Source organism: Saccopteryx leptura, chromosome 3 (assembly GCF_036850995.1).
Source record: "Saccopteryx leptura isolate mSacLep1 chromosome 3, mSacLep1_pri_phased_curated, whole genome shotgun sequence".
Classification (NCBI taxonomy): Eukaryota; Metazoa; Chordata; class Mammalia; order Chiroptera; family Emballonuridae; genus Saccopteryx; species Saccopteryx leptura.
In genome coordinates this window covers 118,047,144-118,068,564 of record NC_089505.1, presented here as the reverse complement: position 1 = coordinate 118,068,564, position 21,421 = coordinate 118,047,144, and the positions used below count along the sequence as shown (strand labels likewise).

The following is a 21,421-nucleotide window of genomic DNA, read 5'->3' as shown; positions in this document are numbered from 1 at the left end:
GTTTGGGCCCAGACATGCAGATGCCTGAGGCACTGCTTTGGGGAGCTCACCTGACCACAATGTCATAGTCATCAATTCGTGACCCCAGAGACTTGTTGGCAAGGACACCTCCGTTGCCCACGATGATGCAGCGGCGGCAGCTGAGGCTGAAGGGAGAGAGGCGGAGACTCTGGAGGGCCATCCAGCAGGTCTCCTTCTCCTCTACCCCTCTGGCCCTTGGCCCTATACCCTTGACCAGGCACAGGCTGGGAGAGAGGAAGAAGGCCAATGGGCTTCTGGCACCATTCTGAGAAGAGGCCACAACCATATGTGGGTAGCTGGGCCACTTGAACTCTCAGATATCCCTAGCCCCTAACACTTCTCTAGGAAAACACGGGTGTGGAAAGGGCTCGCACACTAGCCCATGGAAGTGAGGAAGGGGACTCTGGTAAGATGGCACTCTGCGTTCAAGATTCCCCAAGAGTTAGTGGGGTTAGGCTGCTTACAGGAGAGAGGGAAAAGTGGGCTGAGCCTGGGGGGCTATGCTGGAAAAGCAAGAACAGAGAAATGGGACTGGAAGCTCCAGGACTCAGGGCAGGGCTTACACTCAACTCAAAAGCCCATGCTCCCAATAGCCACCAGGTAAGTCTGCTCATTTTTCTCTCCGGCCTTGATCCTGGGGTTTCTTCTATCTAGGGTCTGTTGGCTTCAGAAGTATCACTGCCTCCTGGATGTAAGCCATAGTCCCTTCAGCTGGCCTGACTACCTCGCTCCTCACGGGCATGTCTCAGCCCAGTGTCTTCAGTTCTTACCCTCAGATCTTTGCTGTCTGAGGGCTGCGGTGTCTTGCCAAGCGTTTATATCCCAGCCAGACGGGCCCACTCCTTGGCTCACCCACCCCAGTGTGTGCACTGTGTGTGCACATGTGGATATGCTGGAGAGCCGGCTCATGTCCAGGAACAGCCAGCTGGGCCTCCACACCTCTGCACATGCCAGGCAGCTGTGGGGCAGGAGGCTGGGCAGTGAATAGCTCACCTGTCCAAGGCAGGGGTCAGGCGGTACTCTTTGGTGGCTGACAAGATGGCTTTGATCAGATTGTCTGTGGATAGAGGAGGGAGGTTCCTGTTAGAGGTCAGTGAAGTTCTCATGAAAGAGTGTCCAATGCGCCCGTCTGAAGGCATACACTCCTGCGGTGGAGCTCGGGTAGAGGTGGAGGTGGGGAGAGGGAGCTCTGGCACAAGGCTGGCCAGGCTGATGGCTTAACTTTCTCCCTGAGAAAGGAGCTAGGGCAGAACCGGCAGGCACCCTCGGCTCCGCGGGGCCAGCCCTCAGCACCAGCATGCGGTTTCTTCCCCAGCCCTTCCTCGGCGGTCTCGTTTGGCTTTGGGGGACTCTGCAGTCAGGCTTGGGACTTGCCTTGAGTAACCTGCTCAGAGACAGAGACCACATAGGCTCATCTCTGTGCCCCCACCAAGCAGACACCAGAGAGCCAATGAGGAGACAACCAGTGATGAAGAACTGAGTGGTCCCAACCAGCTGCCCCAGCCAGACCACTCGGCCTCACTTCTGATTCTGTCGGCCTCACTTCTGATTCTGTCTTCCCCTTCCTCCCTCCCTTGAACGCTGCCGATCTCTAATCCTGTTTTGTCAGGCTGTGTCTACCTCCTTCCCTCTTCAAACCCTGCAGCCTGGCCTCTGCCCACCTGCACTTCACTCGGGCTGCCCCTGGCAAGGGCCCCATGCCCTCTGTGCTCTCAGATCCTGTGCTCACTAGTCAGACCTCATTCTTCTTGGCCTCTCTCTGGCTTCTGCAATTATAACTGCTCCCCTTTCAAATTCTGCTATAATGATAGAATCACAATATAATGTATAATAATATCGGTTTGGGGTTAAATCTTGGCTCTGTTACTTAAAGCCTTAGATCAATCACTTATTTTATGCTTTAAGTTTCCTCATCTTTTGTGTGTGTGTGTGTGTGTGTGTGTGTGTGTGTGTGTGTGACAGAGACAGAGAGAGACAGAGAGAGGGACAGATAGGGACAGACAGGAAGGGAGACAGATGAGAAGCATCAGTTCTTTGTTGCAGCACTTTAGTTGTTCATTGATTGCTTTCTTATATGTGCCTTGATCAGGGGGCTACAGCAGACCGAGTGACCCCTTGCTCAAGCCAGTAACCTTGGGCCTTGCTCAAACCAGATGAGCCCGCGCTCAAGCCGGTGACCTCAGGGTTTCAAATCTGGGTCCTCCGTGTCCCAGTCCTACGCTCTATCCACTGCGCTACCGCCTGGTCAGGCAAGTTTCCTCATCTTTCAAATGAAGATGGTAATTCTTACTCTGCAGAGTTGTTAAGAGAGATAAAAAGATACTGTGTATAAAGATGTACAGATAAAGTAAGTAAATCAGTACAACCACAGTGGAGAGCATCTCAATAATATCTGTAAAGATACAGATGTGCATTGACCGAGACCCTGCAACCCTATCCCTAAATGCAGCATCAAAACACTCACATATCTGTGTAAGGAGACCTGAACAAGAATGTGCACTGCAGAACTGCTTGTAAGAGCAAAACATTGGAGGCAATGCAAATGTCCACTGAAAGAAAACAGATTAAATGTGGTATGTAGACTACTACACAGTAATAAAAACAACAACAATGACCTAGCTATGTGTACCAGTACAGATAAATTTGAAAAGCATAAACAAAATAAGCCATTTGAAACACACACACACACACACACACCACTGGAAAAGTTTAAAAATAAGCAAAAAATGCCATATATTTAATGGACATATATATATTATATATGAGAAATATATAGGCCCTGGCAGATTTGCTCAGTGGTAGAGCATCAGCCCGGCATGTGGATATCCTGGGTTTGATTCTGGAACACACAGGAGAAGCAACCATCTGCTTCTCCACCTCGCCCCCCCTTTCTCTCTCTTCCCTCCTGCAGCCATGACTCAACTGGTTCAAGTGCATCGACCCTCTGGGGCACTGATGATGGCTCCATAAAGCTTCTGGCCTCAGGCACTAAAAATAGCTTGGTTGTGAGCATGGCCCTGTGTGGCCAGAGCATCAGCCCCAGACAAGGGTTGCTAGGTGGATTGCGGTCAGGGCACATGCAGGAGTCTGTTTTTCTATCTCCCCTCCTTTCAATAGGAAAAAGAAGAAGGAGAAATAGAAATACATAAACAGGCATTGGAATGATAACACCAAGCCAGAATAATGGTCTCCTGGGGAAGGAGGGGCATGGAGTGGGAAGGGCCATACAGAGCTTTAATTGTATTTCATGTTTTATTTCTTAAGCTGAGAAGAAAGTACATAGATGCTCATTATATTAGTTTTTATGTTTTATTTTTTTTTTATATTGAGAGAGAGAGAGAAGAAGGGAGAGAGAAAGAAGGGAGAGAGAGAGAGGGAAGAGAGAAATGAGAAGCATCAACTAGTAGTTGCTTCACTTCAGTTGTTCCTCTATTGCTTCTCTCATACATGCCTTGATCAGGGGCCTCAAGCCAAGCCAGTGACCTTAGGCTCAAGCTAGTGACCATGGGCTTAGCACAAGTGACCTTTGTGCTCAAGCCAGCAACCTTGAGATCATGTCAGTGATCCTGCACTCAAGCCAATGACCCTGTGCTCAAGCTGGTGAGCCTGTGCTCAAGTCAGTGACCTTGGGGGTTTCATACTGGGGACCTCAGCATTCTGCATCAACACTCTATCCACTTGCCACCACTGGTCAGGCTTCATTCTTTTTTATATGCCTAAAATATTTCATGTACAGAAAGGATGTCTCCATAATTAAAAATAGAGAACCTCATAATTTTAAAAAAGATTTTATTCATTTTGAGAGAGAGGAGAAAGGGAGAGAGAAAGGGGGTGGGGGGGAAGATTGGGAAACATCAACTCATAGTTATTTCCTATATGTGCCTTGACCAGGTAAGCCCAGGATTTTGTACCAGCAACCTCAGCGTTCCAGGTCGACATTTTATCCACTGTGCCACCACAGGTCAGGCATAACCTCATAATTTCTTAACAGATGGGATGGATAACACTGTCAGATGCAGCTGAAAGGTCAAGTTAAGGACTGAAAAATATTCTTTGTATCTCACAGGGGGCACTGCCATTTCACTGGAATGGTGTTGGTGGGGGGAAGACATTTGTCAGTAGTAAATGGTGAGAAAAAGGAGACAGTAGACACAGCTAATCTTTCCATAAGTTGGATGAGAATGGGGTAAGAAAACAAATCTTTTTGTATGTGTGTGAGACAGAGAGACAGACAGAGAGAGGGACAGACAGACAGGAAGGGAGAGAGATGAGAAGCATCAATTCTTTATTGTGGCACCTTAGTTGCTCATCAGTTGCTTTCTCATATACCTTGACTAGAGGGGGGTGGCTATAGTGACCCCTTGCTCAAGCCAATGACCTTGGGCTCAAGTCAACGACCCTTGGGCTCAAGCCAGTGACCTTTGAGTGCAAGCCAGCAACCATGGGGTCATGTCTATGATCACACATTCAAGCCAGCGACCCCACACTCAAGCTGGTGAGCCCACACTCTAGCTGGCAACCTCGGGGTTTCGAACCTGGGTCCTCCATGTTCCAGTCCGACACTCTATCCACTGTGCTACTGCCTGGTTAGGTAGGAAACAAATCTTTAAGAATGTTCTATACTAAGTGCCTTCAGCTATCCTTTATGGTGAGCTTCAGGGAAGGCAGTAGATCCCCTCCTTCTTTCCACTTCCAATTGCACCTCTGAGGAAAAGCACATTGCCACTAATCGGCTAAGGCAAGGATATGGCTTGGGTTGTTTTCTAGGTGGGAACCTTAGCAGAAAGGGCACAAACTTTTGGGTGTTTTCCTCTTGCCGGCTCATGGGCAGTGTACTGGCCTTTCCTGGCCGTTATAGCTTAGAATCCGAGTGTCAAGTGAGGATTTAGAAAGAAAGAGCAGACTGCTTGGCTATCTGCACCCAGGAAAAAGTTCTTCACATGGTTCAACCCAACCTATTAGATCTGTCCTTGGAGGTTTAAAGTAAAAACGTTTGTTCTTTTGCTGGCCACTGTCTTCCTTTGAAGGAAGGGTGGGCTAGCTGAGCAGAGGGTTCAGGTATTCTTGGGTCCCCTGGCCACATGACAGCACCCCTTTAATGGTTATCTTGTTTAATTCTGACCACAACCTAATACAATGTTATTATTCTCCCCACTTAACAGATGAAGAAACTAAAGCACAGACAGGCTAAGTACCCTGTCCAAGGTCACAGCTGGTGGAAAGGGAGTCCTGGGATCTGAGCCTTCTATGTCCCGAAGCTCAAACACGGCCATGCCATGACCCAGTGCAGGAACCCGACAAGGAGCGATTCACTGTGAGGGAGGTGAGAGTTTTCAGTTTAGAAGAGACCACACAAGTGAGGTCCCTAAGGCAATGGGAGCGCACAGTTCTGAGAACATAGGGGGAAAGGCCGGCTTTGGACAGGACAGGAAAGGAGGAGGGGGTGCCAGGTTAAGGTGAAAACCACCAGGAGAAAATGCTGGAGGAGCCTGGGGCATGCGTGGGGGCCGGCCTCTATTTCCTCTGGGCCTTTCCACCTCACACTCAGTCCCCCTGGCCAGTACCTCTGGCAGCACTTCTCTGTGACTTCACAGCACCACGCTCACCAGGTCCCTGCCTCACCATCCCACCCTCCACTAGACTCAGCTTTCTGAGGACAGGGACCGTATCTGTCCACTCCACTGTTGTATACCTAGCCCTGACAAAGTGGTGGGCTCGGAGAAAACATTCCATCAAAGAGGTAAGAAAGACAGGAAGGGAAAGAGGAAGACAATATAAGGCATTGTTGAGCGTGGGGGAGGGTTGGATCCCCACCTGAGGATACAGCCCTATCCTGAAGTGTAGGGAGATAGCCTGGGAGATGAGATGTTAATGTAGAGTGTGGGTCAGGGTTCCCAACATACCTTGACCTTTGATCCCAAAAGGCGGAAAATATTCGCGGATCCTAGCCCACTTGCGGAAAGAGTCATCCAGGAACATGGGTGCTGGCTTGGAGAACCTGCAATACAACAGGCCTGTTGAGGACCCCCAAATGTAATCAGCTGGAGTCCTGGTTGGCTCTTCTGTATACCTGTCTTGACTATGGCCCTGCTGGAAGCCACCGTCCACATTCCAGCACACCCTTCATACCCCAGCCCGTCCACTGAGCAGCTGCTGTGTGGGGTCTGATAGATTTTGTTAGCAGAGTCCGAGTTTACAGGCGTAGGTCCGGCCAGTCCGCACGTGGACAGCTATAGGAGGGGAGAGAAAAGACCCGCTCGTCGGGATGACTACTTCTAAGCTGGATGGAATCTCTCTGGCTGGTTATCCAGGCTTGCATCCATCAAATAGTCACACTGTTCCTGCAATGTGGGAACACAGACAGGAGACACTGTCCAGAGGAGCAGAAAAATAACCCAAAACGGCCAGTGCAGGGAGACAGGACTATGGAGAGAATCCTGAGAGGTGGCCCACCCACGGTGAGGAGCAAGGAGAATTCATGATGAGAGGGCCAAGCAGGTGAAAGCCACAGAAGACAGAGGTTTGGAAGGGAAGAGAAAAGCTGCAGAGTCTGGAGGCCGGGAGGCAGGGCTGAGTGGAGGCTTCAGACAAGCAGGAGCCTGAGCACATGTGCTGGCGGAGAGAAGGACAGAGGAAGCGCAGTGCTCCTCGGGAGGCCAGGGGCTGGGGCTGAGGGAGAAGGGTAATTTCGGCCTGCAGGAAAGAGGGAGTGAAAAGAGAAGAGGAGGAAGAATAAAGTGGGGTTGAGTTGAGGAAAAGGGAAAAGGTGAGTTTCACTTTTCTTGGGGAAGCTGAAGAGTGGGCAGGGCAGGGTGCAGGCCCCGGAGGACAGGACAGTCACCAAGGACGCGGAGGGGCGTGAGGGGAAAGTGAGAAGGAACAGGAGGGACCGAGCTCTTCAGAGATGCCTGCACAGCGTGGCTGCCTGTGGAACGCAGCCCACAGGACTGCGGGACCCTTGTCAGGGCACCTGGCAGCCTGGAAGGTGGCCAGCACCAGGCGTCTACGTGCTCAGTCTTGCCGTGGGGCCTGCTTAGGACCTCCCTGTCCAAGAATGACTGTGTCACGGCCTCAGCCTTGGTGGCTCTGTCGTTTTATTTCTAATTTAACTGAATCAGCCTTTGAAAAACTGAAGGCTGGAGGAAAAGTGTTCTAAGCCCAGCAGCTAAAACTCACCCCGCCACGTACTCGAGTCTGCATTTCTCATTCCCATCATCACTAACACCATGATAATCTCCATACCCAGGAAAAATCGTATCAGTAATCACTTGGAGGTTTAATATTATTATAAGATTTTTTAAGTGAACTTGAAAGAGGCAGAAAACTTTCCCTCCTGCTTCCTCGCCATTGCTCACTGCTAGGGAGAGGTCACGCTTGATAGCAAGGCGAGTCCACCCCTGCACAGCAGCTTTCCTTTGGACTTCCGAGTTAACACACTTCCCTCCTGTGTATAAGGGCCATGCATGTTTCTCATACCTAGTGTATAAAAGCTCAGTGAGTGAATACATTTTATGCTACACTAGAGGCACTGAGGATTCTGGCCATAGTCCATGCGTAATAGCAAAGGAAAAGTGGTCCCTGGAAAAGCCTGCAGCAAGAACCTCTCCTGTGTTGGGGCTGTGCTTATAAAAGTTTTACAGAGTTTCTCAGTCAGGCTTGGACAGGATTTTATCTGCTTCTAATATGTACTGTATGTCATGTGCTAATGAAATCTCCTAAGATCTAGCCAAACAGTCTTAACTATTTTTTCCTTTTTCTCTCCCTTCCCCCTTTTCTTCAGCTGATTAGAAAGTTCACTGTATTAATTTTTACTTTAAAAAGGAACCCGTTTTTTTTAAATTGAATTTTATTGGGGTGACACTTGTTAATATAATTTTACAGGTTTCAGACGCCCAATTCTACAACACATTTCTGTACACTGTGTTGTGTGTTGACCCCCTCAAGTCAAGTCTTCGTCCATCACCATCTGTCCCCCCTTACCCTCCTTCACCTTTCCCCTCCCACCCCTCCCCTGCAATATCCTCACTGTTGTCGGTGTCCATGAGGTTTTTTTGGTCCTTTTTTGCTCTATCCCTCCACCTCCCTCCCTCAACACCACTGCCTGACAGCTGTCTGCCTGCTCTCTATGTATGAGTCTGTTTCTGTTTTGCTTGTTAGTTCATTTTGTTTATAGATTCCACACATGAGTGAAATCTACCATACTTGTCTTTCTCTGACTGGCTTATTTCACTTAGTAAAATAATCTTCAGGTGCATCCATATTGTTGCAAAAGGTAAGATTTCCTTCTTTTTCTATAGCCGCATAGTATTCCATTGTGTAAATGTACCATAGCTTTTTTGTTTTTTGTTTTTTAAAGATTTTCTTTATTCATTGTAGAGAGGAGAGAGAAAGAGAGAGAGAAAGGGGGAGGAGCAGGAAGCATCAACTCCCATATGTGCCTTGACCAGACAAGCCCAGGGTTTTGAACCGGCGACCTCAGCGTTACAGGTCAACATTTTATCCACTGCGCCACCATAGGCCAGGCTGTACCACAGCTTTTAATCCACTCATCTATTGATGGGAACTTGGGCTGTTTCCAGATCTTGGCTATTGTAAATAACGGTGCAATGAACATAGGGGTGTATATATTCTTTTGAATTAGTGTTTTGGGATTTGTAGGATAAATTCACAGAAGTGGAATTGCTGGGTCGAAAGGCAGTTCCATTTTAAATTTCTTGAGATAACCCCGGACTGCTTTCCACAGTGGCTGCACAAGCCTGCATTCCCACCAACAGTGCACAAGGGTTCTCTTTTCTCCACACCCTCGCCTATACTTGTTGTTTGTTGACTTACTGATGGTAGCCATTCTGACAGGTGTTGTGGTAAAAACCCTATTTTTTATGCCACTTGTATGTTAATTTTGGAGAACTATACAGATTGGTGTGTGCACACACAAAATCAATAAAAAATACCCATAATCCTACAACACAGTGACAATTAACCTTTTGGTATACATCTGTGCTGATTTCTTTTTCCCATATTATTTTTAGATAGCTCTGTAGAATATTTTTTCACTAATATCATAAAAACATTGCTATGCAAATGGACACAGTTTTCTCCTAATTCATAGTAGGTCAAATAACAATAAACTGCTGGTAATCTGACACAAATCAACCCCCCCCCCTCCAAATCAAATGCACAAGGATACTCAACCCCCTTCCCTCTCTATTTACCCGGAATATCCCTTCTTTAAGTCCAAAGGCTACTTCCTCTGGACAGTCTTGCCTAACTCCCCAGCAGGCCCGTACTCTCCACTAGTGTTTCCACTATTTTCTGTTCAGCCCCAAGAGGTGGCTCAGCGCCTGCAGAGCGTTGGAAGCTGAGCCGGGGGCCATAAACAACAGGAAATAGGGTGGGGTGATGGTAGAGGTGGTGTATGCATGTGTGTTTGTGTTAATTCTGCAGGTGGCCTAGGCAGAGCTTCATGCTGCACCTGGAATAGAATCCAGGAGCTTCTGTCCAGACTAGGGTACCAGTTTGGGGGCCTGGCCAGGGTGGAGGTGGCCCCTGAAGCACAGAATGACTGGTCAGACTAGTGGGGGTGTGGGACACCTGACCTGCTTGCCCTGGCCTAGGGGTAGCAGGGCAGGGTGGGGCAGGCTCCAACAGACAGGCCCCAGCCCGCCAGCCCTGCGGAGAGCCCCAGCACGCGAGGCAGCCTCAGGATCAGGTTTCAGCAGGGTGTGTGTGAGTGCGTGAGAAGGAATGTGGGAAGGAGACGGAAGCTTCACTGGGGCCTGCCCCGTTTCTCCCCTTAGATCCTAGAGCATACCAGTTTGGGGACTTGGAGCTCTAGGAAGGCACATGCTGAGGGTGGGTCTAACCCCAGGACCCAAGAGACTGACCTACCCATAGAACTACAGACCCTGACCAGTCAGGAAGGGTAAGCCGGGACCCTCCGAAAAAATCTTTCTGCTCATTTAATGCCCACTGGTATGGCTGAGGTGCAGTGTAGAAGGTGATGCCCCAACTCTGGTTCATCCACCTAAACCATTTCCTAAGACCCAGGGCATCAGCCTGTACCCAGAGAGCAGCAGGAAAACTAACTGGGTCTTTAGAGGGTGGGGAAGCGCTGTGTGTGGGGAGCAGCAGGCTGAGTGAGGTCTTCATCCTAGTCCCCACCAACCCAACTGAAAAAAGTGCCCATGGATGTGGAGATGAGGGTTTGTTGTATTAGGGCAACATACGCTTCAGCTCTCCATCCGTGTGGGTTGGGTGGCCAGCCCTCCAGTCACTGTTCCCAATAATGTGAGCAGCCTGAGCAGCCCGAGGGACAAATGGAAGGCAGAGCCCAGAAGTGGGTCCTGAGTCTAGGGGTCACAGCACAGTAGCCTGTTAGATTCAGTCATGAGCTCTGGCCCCCTAAAAGTGAGACTGTCATCTAATGGGGTGAAAGTCAAACCCCACAGACCATGCTCCTGGAAGGGGTGGGGTGGACAAAGTAGAGGGACACAGGTTTCCAGCCTCTCTGGTCTTGTCTGGGATCTTGCTGCGGCAGCCCCACCATAAGTGGCCCTGCACAGGAAGACTGGTACGTGTCCAAGCAAGCAAGCAAGCAAAGTGAGCACTTTCTAAATGCTCTGTCAAGCTTACGCCTTGCTGCCACCCCCCTGCCAACCACCTAAATGAACTGCATGGGAGAGCAGAGTCTGGAGAGGGAGGACAGTAAATCTGAAGGGTAGGGGGCATATGTCCAGGGGAGGAGCCCAGAGGTAAGGAAGACAAATAGCAGGTGCCACCCAAAAGTACTGTTCCAAGCCCCAGCACAGAGCTCCTGTCATGTCCTGCAACTGCTTGCCTACCCAGTGCCGCCAGGTCCTGTGCTGAGTGCCGGCTGGGACCTGGAGGTAAACTGGCCTTAGTCCTTTCCTTAAAGAGTTAATGGTAGACACAGGTAAACAATCATAAAACAATATGTCTGCACTTCCTGTGTTTTGGAATAGGCAGGGATACAAAGGTCTTAGACAAACTTGGGGGTATAGGAAAACTTGAAGGAGTTGATAAGACAGAGCTAAGCCTTGAAAGAAAGTAAATGTGAGCCTGTTAGATACGCTGGGAAGAGTACTCAAGGACAAGGGCAGTGTAGGTGAGGGCCAGGAGAGAAGAGAACCTTCCCATCAAGACAAGCGGAGAGGCTGCTGAGGCTGGACAGAGTGAGGCAGCGCCGCCTAGGACTGAGCAGCGTCAGCCTGGAACCCCTCCCAGCGAGTCCCCTCTCCACTCCAGGCAGGTGGGGCAATGTGTGAGGAGGAATGGGAATGGCAAGTTCATTCTGACTGGGTGTAAATCAAGCAGCTAAGATGCAAACTCTGCACAGAGGGAAAAGGCCAGGGCAGGGCATGCGTGCCAGGGTTGGCCTGGTGCCCTGAGGCTGTGTCAGGACCAATTTCAAGCTGGATCATCATTGTAACTTGGGGCACCCAGCATGCTCTTTCTTGCGGATACACTGCAGGGGATATCTGCATTTCTTGCCCTTCTCTTGTAAGCACATCCTACTTTTCATTCCATCTGTTCCCAGTGGCGCTGACCCCACCACTACTACTGGGATGCATGTATGTCCCATGCTGGCCAAGATACTTCAGCTCTCGGAACAATGGTAATTGGCTCAACAATGGGCACCTGACCCAAGTGGGACAAATCAAATTCTTCTCTGAGATTAAATATTTGGGCAATAATGGGTGTGGGACTCTCTTTTTTTCTGAGGTAGTGAGCCGTAAAGACCATCCAAGCCTAGAACAGGGCTTGTGCAAACTACAGTCTTTAGGTCAGCTGCTTGTTTTCATAAAGAAAGTTTTCTTAAAGCCCAGCCGCACTCACTCATTTACCTAATGTCTATGGCTGCTTTAATGCTATCACAGCAGAGGGGAGTAGCTGTGACAGAGAATATACGGCTGCAAAGCTGAAAAGATCTACTATCTGGACCTTTAAGAAAAATATTTGTGGCCTGATCTATGGTGGCACAGTGGATAAAGCATCGACCTGGAAATGCTGAGGTCGCCGGTTCAAAACCCTGGGCTTGCCTGGTCAAGGCACATATGGGAGTTGATGCTTCCAGCTCCTCCCCCTTTCTCTCTCTGTCTCTCTCTCCTCTCTGTCTCTCTCTGTCCCTCTCTCTCTCCTCTCTAAAAATGAATAAATAAAATAATTTAAAAAAAGAAAAATATTTGCCAAGCCTGGGCCTAGAGCTGCTGGAGCCATCTTCTGAGGGTGCACAGAGAAACTGTCTATAGGACAGTCAAACCGGAGAAAAGAAGAACCAGGATATGGGGAGAAAGACGCTGTTTGAGTCCTAGATTCAGGTGGGCCTAAAGAGAGTTTAACCCCAAACTTAACAGTTTTATAAACCAATACATTTTATTTTTGCTTGAATTAGTTCAATGGGGGTTCTATCAACTGCAACTGCTACGAGAGGATAATGTTTCAGCTCTTGGTCTGGTTCACAAAGGCCCCGTGACCTGGCATCTCTCTGCTCAGATACCCTCTCTCTTCTTCTCCCTTTCTCTAAGCTCAGCCATATCCGACCACCATAGCTCTAGATTCTGCCAGGCTCCTTAACACCTCCATGCCCTTACACTCACTATTCCCTTTGCCTGGAATTCTCTTCCCCTTCTCATTCACATGCTGAGTTTCTGCCCACTCTTCAAAGGACTCCAACGTCTCTGCCTCCACAGGTAGGAGTCTCTCGAGTCAGCAGAGCTGACTGAGACCTCCTCAGGTCTTCACTCTTTTTCACGCACTCTGTCCTTACAGTACTTACCACATACTGATATAACCGTCTCTTTCCACCGCCAGCACATGGCCAAGCACACAGCAGGTGCTCAGTAAATGCCAGTTGGCTGGAAGAGGAAGGAGCAGCTCAGGGAGACAGGCTACACAGTGTGGCCAAATTTCCGATCACCTGTGGAGGTCTGGGGGCTGCCTTAGTGTGGCTCTTCATAACACTTTGATTTCCCTGTTCCAAAGAGCCAGGCTTCCAGTGATGTCTCTACTGTCTTATAGCAAACCCCTTCCAGGTCAGAAATATGGTCAGCTACTGCCCTGCTGTCTGCTTAGGGACTGTGGCCACATCTGTGTTGAGACTGGCTGGAGCCTCATGCCTGACATGTATGACAGGCAAGGAAGCCTGTGCTGAAGGAGGAGTGGAGAGGCTGAGACAGAGGCCCTCAGGGGCAGTGCCCGGGCTCCTGCTGACAGCGCTTCCACTGACAGCTGACAGCCTGCTCCTAGTGTGAACCAAGTAGGAGGAGAGGGGCCCAAAAATCCTAGTAAGGGGAGGGAGGCGTGGGGGGTGGAGGAGAGGACTGTGAGCTGAGAAGCTGCTAAGAGAGGCAAGTGCCCCAACCCAATGAGTGCCTGGATGACAGCTGGACTGTCTACAAAGGCCGCATAGCCCAAAGCCCAGGGACACTGTCCCGTCTGTCCCCAGTACCCACTGTCCATCTCTCCAATATGTGGTAAGCCCCAGCTTATCCCAGGCACTGTGCTCGTCTTGGAAATATGACAATAAACAGCTCAGAGTTCTTGACTTTACAGATGATGGGCAAGACAGCCAAATACAGACACAGGCAATCATGAAATGTACGATGTACCCCATAATAATAACAATAGTAATAACAGTAATTTATAGTTATTAAGTTTTTACTATGTTCTATAAACTGTTGTAAGAGCTTTATGCACCTTATCTTATTTCATCCTCACAATATTCTCATGGATTGACACAATTTACATCCATATTTATATTTATCGTATTGTTTTTGGGAATACGTGAGTCACTGGACCTTTCGGGAAGTGTACTGTCAGGGTTGGGGAGAGGATAGACCAGATTGCAGGGGGTTGAGGAGAAAGAATATTGAGAAAAGTGTTCAAGAGAGAGCAGACAATTTCTTTCTTTCTTTTTTTTTTTTTTACAGAGAGAGAGAGTCAGAGAGAGAGATAGGGACAGACAGACAGGAATGGAGAGAGATGGGAAGCATCAATCATTAGTTTTTCATTGTGACACCTTAGTTGTTCATTGATTGCTTTCTCATATGTGCCTTGACCGTGGTCCTTCAGCAGACCGAGTAACCCCTTGCTCAAGCTAGTGACCTTGGGTCCAAGCTGTTGAGCTTTGCTCAAACCAGATGAGCCCGTGCTCAAGTTGGTGACCTCGGGGTCTCGAACCTGTGTCCTCCGCATCCCAGTCCGACGCTCTATCCACTGCGCCACCACCTGGTCAGGCGAGAGAGAGCAGACAATTTCTAAAGAAAGTTGGTAGTGAAGGAAGGAATGAGATGGAATGGTAGCGGAGAAGGGAGCGGGAGGGGAAGAAGTGAGCATGTTTGTACTCTGGTGGGACAGAAACAAGCAGAGGAGGTAGTGGGTGCAAGAGACAGATGTAACAGCAGAGTGAGGCCCCGAGGAGTGGTAGGTGACAGGAGCCAACGGATAAGGCAAGGGACACAGGAAGTAGGATACCTTTTCCCTGGAAATAAAGGATGTGAGACAGCTCCTCTGATAGGAGTGTTTAGATAGGAGGAACCTGAGAGAATGCTCACCAGATTGACTCTTTTCCCTGAGAAATCTCTAGGTTTAGAGATTGTGGGTGCGAAAATGTGGACTTTCGAATGGGAAACATTTAGAACAGCCACCATGTTAAGTCAACCAGGGACAAAGACTGCTGAGCAGTCCTGCGCACTCAGCCGAAGTGGAGACCAGGAAGCCACAGTGGGGCCAATGCCTGTCCGTATGTCCCTGTTAACAGTTCAGCAGCCCAGAAGCAGAAAAGGTGGCTGGATAGATTTCACCATTTGGGCACTGCTGTATGAGATTTGGTGGAAGGACAAGAGTATGATGGAAACTCTGAGAAATTGTTAAGAATACTAATGATGCACAGGACCACGGTGTGGGGGTGGGGGTTCTGGCTTTGATGGCAAGAAAGGCAAGGCCAGACTAATGTAGTGACCGAGCAAAACCTAGGAGTTATTCTTTTCTTTAGTCCTGTTTGCCTGGGATCATCACATTCTTCAAAGAGGAACACCTAGTTCATAAATACACCAACTGGAGTCATTCTTGACTCATCTCTTTTTCTTGGCTGCCTCTCATACAATTCATCAGCAAATCCTGTTAACCTCTAAATATATTCTAAATCCATCCACTTGTCTCTATTTCCACTGCCACCACCCAGGTCCAGATCATGACACACTGAAGACTGCGATGGTCAGCTTCTGCTCCCGCCCCTCAGTCCATTCTGTAGACAGGCCAGGATGATACTCCTAAATCGTCAACCACATCGTGACATTCCTCTGCTTAAAGCCTTCCCACTGCCATCTAACTAAAAGCAAACAACAGGTTGCACAGCCTACTCCTCACCTCCCACCTCATTTCAGGTCCTCCCCTTACTCACTGTGCTACAGTATATTGGACTTCTGGCCAGTCCTTGAATACAACACATTTTTTTTTCTGCATCTGGACCTTTCTGGACACCTCCAGATCTTTCCAAGGCTGGCTTTGTGTTTTCATTCAGACCTCTATTCAAATGTTACCTACTCAGAGAGGTCTTCTCTGACTCCTGTGTCTAAAGTGGGTTCCGCCTCTTGTCACCATCACTCATCTTATTTTCTTATAAACACTTAGCACTATTTAAAAACGCCTGACTTATGGTGGTGCAGTGGATAAAGCATCGACCTGGTATGCTGAGGTTGCCAGTTTGAAACCCTGAGCTAGCCCAGTCATGGCACAAACGAGAAGCAACAACTATGAGTTGATGCTTCTTGCTCCACACCCACTTCTCTTTCTTTCTACTCTCTCTAAAATCAATAAATTTAAAAAATAAAATAAAATGATTTTGTTCAGCCTGACGAGGTGGTGGTGCAGTGGATAGAGTGTCAGCCCTGGGATGCTGAGGACTCAGGTTCAAAACCCCAAGGTTGCCAGCTTGAGCACGGGCTTACTAGCTTGAGCATGGGGTCACTGGCTTGAGCATGGGATCATAGACATGACCCCATGGTCACTGGCTTGAGCCCAAAAGTTGCTGGCTTGAAGCCCAAGGTTGCTGGCTTGAGTAAGGGGTCACTGGCTCAGCTAGAGACCCCAGTTAAGGCACATATGAGAAAGCAATCAATGAACAACTAAAATGCTGCAACTATGAGTTGATGCTTCTCATCTCTCTCCCTTTCTGTTCTTGTCTGTCCTCCTAACTTCAGTAAAAGAAAATAATCTCATCATTCACTTATTCTCTCTCACATGTACTGGTTTATTATATATAATACATAGAATGTAGGCTCTGTGAATAGGCACCTGCCTAATTTGTTCACTGCCACATCCTTCAGAACCTAGAATTGTGCTGAATAAATATTTTCTAAGTGAGATCAGAGATCTGCCTCCCACCAAGTCTTTAAACTACCTGCATCTACTCCACTTCCTCCTCTTTCACTCTTGATAAAACTGAGAAAGTGTTCATTCTTCTATCAAAGATGAATCTTCCCACATCTGCAATGCCTTTCTGTCTCAATCAGAGTAAAGCATGAAGTCCTTACAACGGCCTACAAAGCCATCCATGAACCTAACACCCCCTGTACCATTTCGTCTTTAATTTTATCTCCTTCTGCTTTCCCCCTGCTCAGTGTATCATAGTCATACTCCTTCCTGCCTTAGGGTCTTTACTGAAGCTGTTTCTTCTGTCTAGAACATTCTTTCTCCAAATATTCATTTGCTTACTCACTCACCTCTTTCTAGTCTTTATTCAGATTTCACCTTTCCCATGAGGTAAACTCTAGCCAGCCTGTATAACACTGAAACCTGCTCCAATCACCTTACCATTCTCTTTTCTTTTTCCCAAATATTACCTTGCTCTAATTTACTAAAATTTACTTACTAGTTGTTTATTGTCTGTGTTTCCCTGTTAGAATATAAGATTCATAAAGGTAGGATCTTGAGATGAGAAGGTTACCCTGGATAATCCAAGTGAAGACTAAATGAGTTCACAAGTGTCCCTTGAGAGGGAGATTTGACCACATGCAGAAGAAAAGGAAATGTAACCACAGGAGCAGAGACTAAAGTGATGCAGCCACAAGCTAAGAAATGCCAGCAGCCACCAGAAGCTGGAAGAGGCAAGGAACCATCCAGAGCGGGCGTGGCCCTGCTGACCTTTGATTTAGCCTGGGGATGCTGATTTTGGACTTCTGGCTTCTAGAACTGTGAAGGAATAATTCATTATAGCAGCTACAGGAAACAAATGCAGGCATATTGTTTTTCGAGCCCCACAGATAAACAGAATTCCCAGAAGAAGGGGTCAGCCATTTCTTCTCTCTGCTGCTTAAGAATGAGCCTGACCAGGTGGTGGCACAGTGGATAGAGTATCGTACTGGGATGCGGAGGACCCAGGTTCGAGACCCCGAGGTTGCCAGCTTGAGCATGGGCTCATCTGATTTGAGCAAAAGTTCACCAGCTTGGACTCAAGGTCGCTGGCTCGAGCAAGGGGTTACTCGGTCTGCTGAAGGACCACGGTCAAGGCACATATGAGAAAGCAGTCAATGAACAACTAAGGCAGGGGTCCCCAACTTTTTACACAGGGGGCCAGTTCACTGTCCCTCAGACCGTTGGAGGGCCGGACTATAAAAAAAACTATGAACAAATCCCTATGCACACTGCACATATCTTATTTTAAAGTAAAAAAAACAAAACGGGAACAAATACAATATTTAAAATAAAGAACAAGTAAATTTAAATCAACAAACTGACCAGTATTTCAATGGGAACTATGGGCCTGCTTTTGGCTAATGAGATGGTCAATATCCGGTTCCATATTTCTCACTGCTAGCCGTAACAAGTGATATGACGCACTTCCGGAGCCCTGATGTGTGCGTCCAGCGTCACCGGAAGTAGTACTGTACTTGAGCTAAGCTGCGCTTTGCGGCACCGCCACATACAGTACTCCAGTGACCACCAATGAAAGAGGTGCCCCTTCTGAAACTGCAGTGGGAGCCAGGTAAATAGCCTCAGGGGACCGCATGAGGCCTGCGGGCCGTGGTTTGGGGACCCCTGAACGAAGGTGTCGCAATGAAAAACTGATGATTGATGCTTTTCATCTCTCTCCGGTCCTGTCTGTCTATCCCTATCTATCCCTCTCTCTGACTCTCTCTCTGTCTCTGTAAATAAAAAAAAAAAAAAAAGAGACAACATGACAGTGAATGAGCAGAAGCTGACCTGTCATAGGCCGCCTGCCTTCAGAGGAGGGTGTTGAGGAAGGCAGCCCAGGTTACGAGCACAAGGGCAGTTGTGGCTGATGACCATTTGCTCTGTATCCCACCACTGTTTATAGCCCCAGGAAGGACTGAAACAAACAAACAAACAAACAAACAAAAAAAGACTGAAAAATATGACTGTTTAAGGAGGGTTCAAGTTCTAAACATTCAGATGCCTATGACCAACTAGTGGCTCCTAAATCTTATCAAACGCAGGCCTATGTTCTGAGTTTAAGAATTATACATACAGCCTGACAAGGCAGTGGAGCAGTGGATAGATTGTCGGACTGGAATGTGGAGGACCCAGGTTCAAAACCCTGAGGTTGCTGGCTTGAGTGTGGGTTCATAGACATGGCTCCATGGTCACTGGCTTGAGCCCAAAGGTCATTAGCTTGAAGCCCAAGGTTGCTGGCTTGAGCAAGGGGTCGCTCGCTCTGCTGTAGCCCCCCAGTCACGGCACATATGAGAAAGCAATCATTGAACAACTAAGGTGCCACAACAAAGAATTGATGCTTCTCATCTCTCTCCCTTCCTGTCTGTCCCTATCTAACTCTGTCAAAAAAAAGGAATTTTACATACAATTGCATCTGGACTATCTTGCCCCTAGCGTCCTACTGGCACCTAGGCTCAACATATTTTTTTTTTAGGCTCAACATATTTTTAAGAAGGAGTCCATTCTCTTTCCCTAAATCTATTTTTCCTCTTTTACCCCCCATTCTTGCAAAGAGTACCCAAGTCATAGACTAGGGTAGTGGTTGGCAAACTCATTAGTCAACAGAACCAAATATCAACAGTACAACAATTGAAATTTCTTTTGAGAGCCAAATTTTTTAAACTTAAACTATATAGGTAGGTACATTCCTTATCGAGGTAGCGCCTGCATGTGGTATTTTGTGGACGAGCCACACTCAAGGAGCCAAAGAGCCGCATGTGGCTCATGAGCCGCAGTTTGCTGACCAGAGGACTAGGGGACAAACTCTCTGGCTGTTCACTGTCTCTGGGGTCTGAGTGTGGCCTAACTGCTTCTCTCTGTGGAGAGGTGTGAAGGCTGTGCCTATTGGCTGACCAGGGAAGTCTGAAGCCCCTGGACCAGGTAGGTGGATTGCATCACACATCTTTTCACTGGCCCTGGGTGAGCAAGGCATTAGTGAGACTGCTCTTGGAACTTCCCAGGCAGGTCTGTCTTGGCCCTAGCTGGGCACCTGTTCCTGTAGGAAATACTCTAGCTACATTCTTTAGTCCAGGGTCTCCAGATTTCTCTTGATTTTGGAAATTTTGGGTGAGGCTGCAGGGGCAGAATTCTGTCTCCCCAAACACCAGGTCAATTGCCAAATAGAATGAGTCAAACTAGTGATACACGGGAACCCTACTTGTCATAATATTATTGTTGAGATACAGAGGGAGAATTGTCCTACAATAAGAATTTCTGCTGCTACTCTCACCACTATTACTGTTCCTCATTTCTACACAGATTTCCTGGCCCCTGCAAACCCAAAGGGTCATATATCTGAACTCATGACAAGCTAAGAGGCACTCTGAGTGACAGGCTGTCTTATCACCGTGTCCTATCTTTACTATCACACCTGTAATACTTAGAATTGCACTTAGTATATTGTAGATAATTAATGAACAAATGAATAAACAACCACAACAATGGGCCCTGTACATGGAGCAGGGGCCTGCCATACCCTTAAACCACTAAACTGTGGCATTCAATTTCCTCTTTCACACCCATCCACTCTGAGCTCCCCTGCTCCCGCCATACTCAACATCCCACGGCCATCCAGTTAACCTTCAGGAAGAGGACCAAGACTTCTATAGGTCATTCTAGGCACCTTACCAAGACATGGCACTGCCGACACCTGTAGTGAAGGCTCCTGGGGACAGGCAAGCCCCAGCCCATCTTGTGTCTTCCTTGGGAGCTCTTCAGAAGATCCATATTATTAATATTATTGATTTAGGCTCAAATGCATAGCCTTTCCCACCCTCAGCACCTTATGAGGGCTTCTATGACTTACTTACACCTGAGAACCAAGATGCTCAGTTCTGATGCTTGACTGACTCTCGTCCCCAGGCTCTGCTCTACGAGCTTAGCTGCCTTTCTGTACTCTGCTGGCCTTCACGATGGATATAGAGCCCAGTGTTTGATGAAGTCTAGCACCACCTTCCCTAGTAGGTCTCTCTCCCCCAAACTGCAGGCTTAGCAAAAAATAAAGTGAACAAAAGAAACTTGAAAGCAATTATCAATCTCATTATTTTTAGTGTATTCCTTCCTCAAAAAGCAGGAAATAGGAGATATGAGCTTCCTTCTATACCTAGAAAGTGCTAAACTTCAAGGCAGATCAGCCCTGACATCGCTCTCTCCAGTGATCTTATTTTCTACCCTACACCTCAGTTATTTCTTCTAAATTATATTCTAGACTGGGTCATTACTAATAACCCCAAATTTCTCTAATCTCAATCTCCCACTCAGATTTGCCTTCACCTGTCTAGACAGCAACAGCTCTCACCAGATTTTACAGCTAAACTTTAATAGCCCTTCAACACACTGGGGCTTTAAGACATTGATTCTATGCTCTATTCATTGTCTTTCACCTCTTTATGTTCTTCTTCTTTTTTTTTAATAAAGTGAGAGAGGGGAAGCAGAGACAGAATCCTGCATGCACCCTGACCAGGATATACCCAGCAAACCCCCTCCCCGGTGATGCTCTGCCCATCTGGGGCTGCTGCTCCCTTGCTCAACAACTGAGCCATTTCAGTGCCTGAGGCCAGGCCATGGAGCCATCCTTAGTGCCTGGGGCCAACTTGCTCAAACCATTTGAGCTATGGCTGAGGGAGGAGAAGAAAGAGAGAGAGGAGAGAAAGGAGAGAGAGAGAGAGAGAGAAGGGAGGAGTGGAGAAGCAGATGGTCACTTCTCCTGTGTGTCCTGACTGAGAATCAAACCCAGCACTTTCACATGCTAGGCCAACACTCTACCACTAAGCCATCTGGCCAAGGCCACCTCCTTATGTTCTTACTGCAAAACGTAATTACCCACCTTAAGTTCCAAATCAATCATTATAATCATGTCCTTGCATTCATCCTCAACTTCTCTCACTCAGTTAAAACACACCTCTGGTTAAATGCAACTTCCCACCTA

The 21,421-nt window shown here is 48.0% G+C and overlaps 1 protein-coding gene across 6 annotated transcripts in view; it reads right to left on the bottom strand.

The window, feature by feature from the left end:
* The window catches only part of ST3GAL3 (ST3 beta-galactoside alpha-2,3-sialyltransferase 3), a 212,589-nt gene that overhangs the window by 26,870 nt on the left and 164,298 nt on the right, over positions 1-21,421 (bottom strand). For 3 of the 6 annotated variants that reach the window (XM_066376093.1, XM_066376095.1, XM_066376096.1), the window contains 3 exons: positions 5,925-6,019; positions 1,015-1,078; positions 51-245 (listed from right to left, as the gene is read on the bottom strand). In XM_066376093.1, the coding sequence (XP_066232190.1) occupies positions 51-245; positions 1,015-1,078; positions 5,925-6,019 (354 nt within the window). The remainder of the gene's footprint in view (positions 1-50; positions 246-1,014; positions 1,079-5,924; positions 6,020-21,421) is intronic. The other 3 variants (XM_066376094.1, XM_066376097.1, XM_066376098.1) reach the window with 1 other exon arrangement.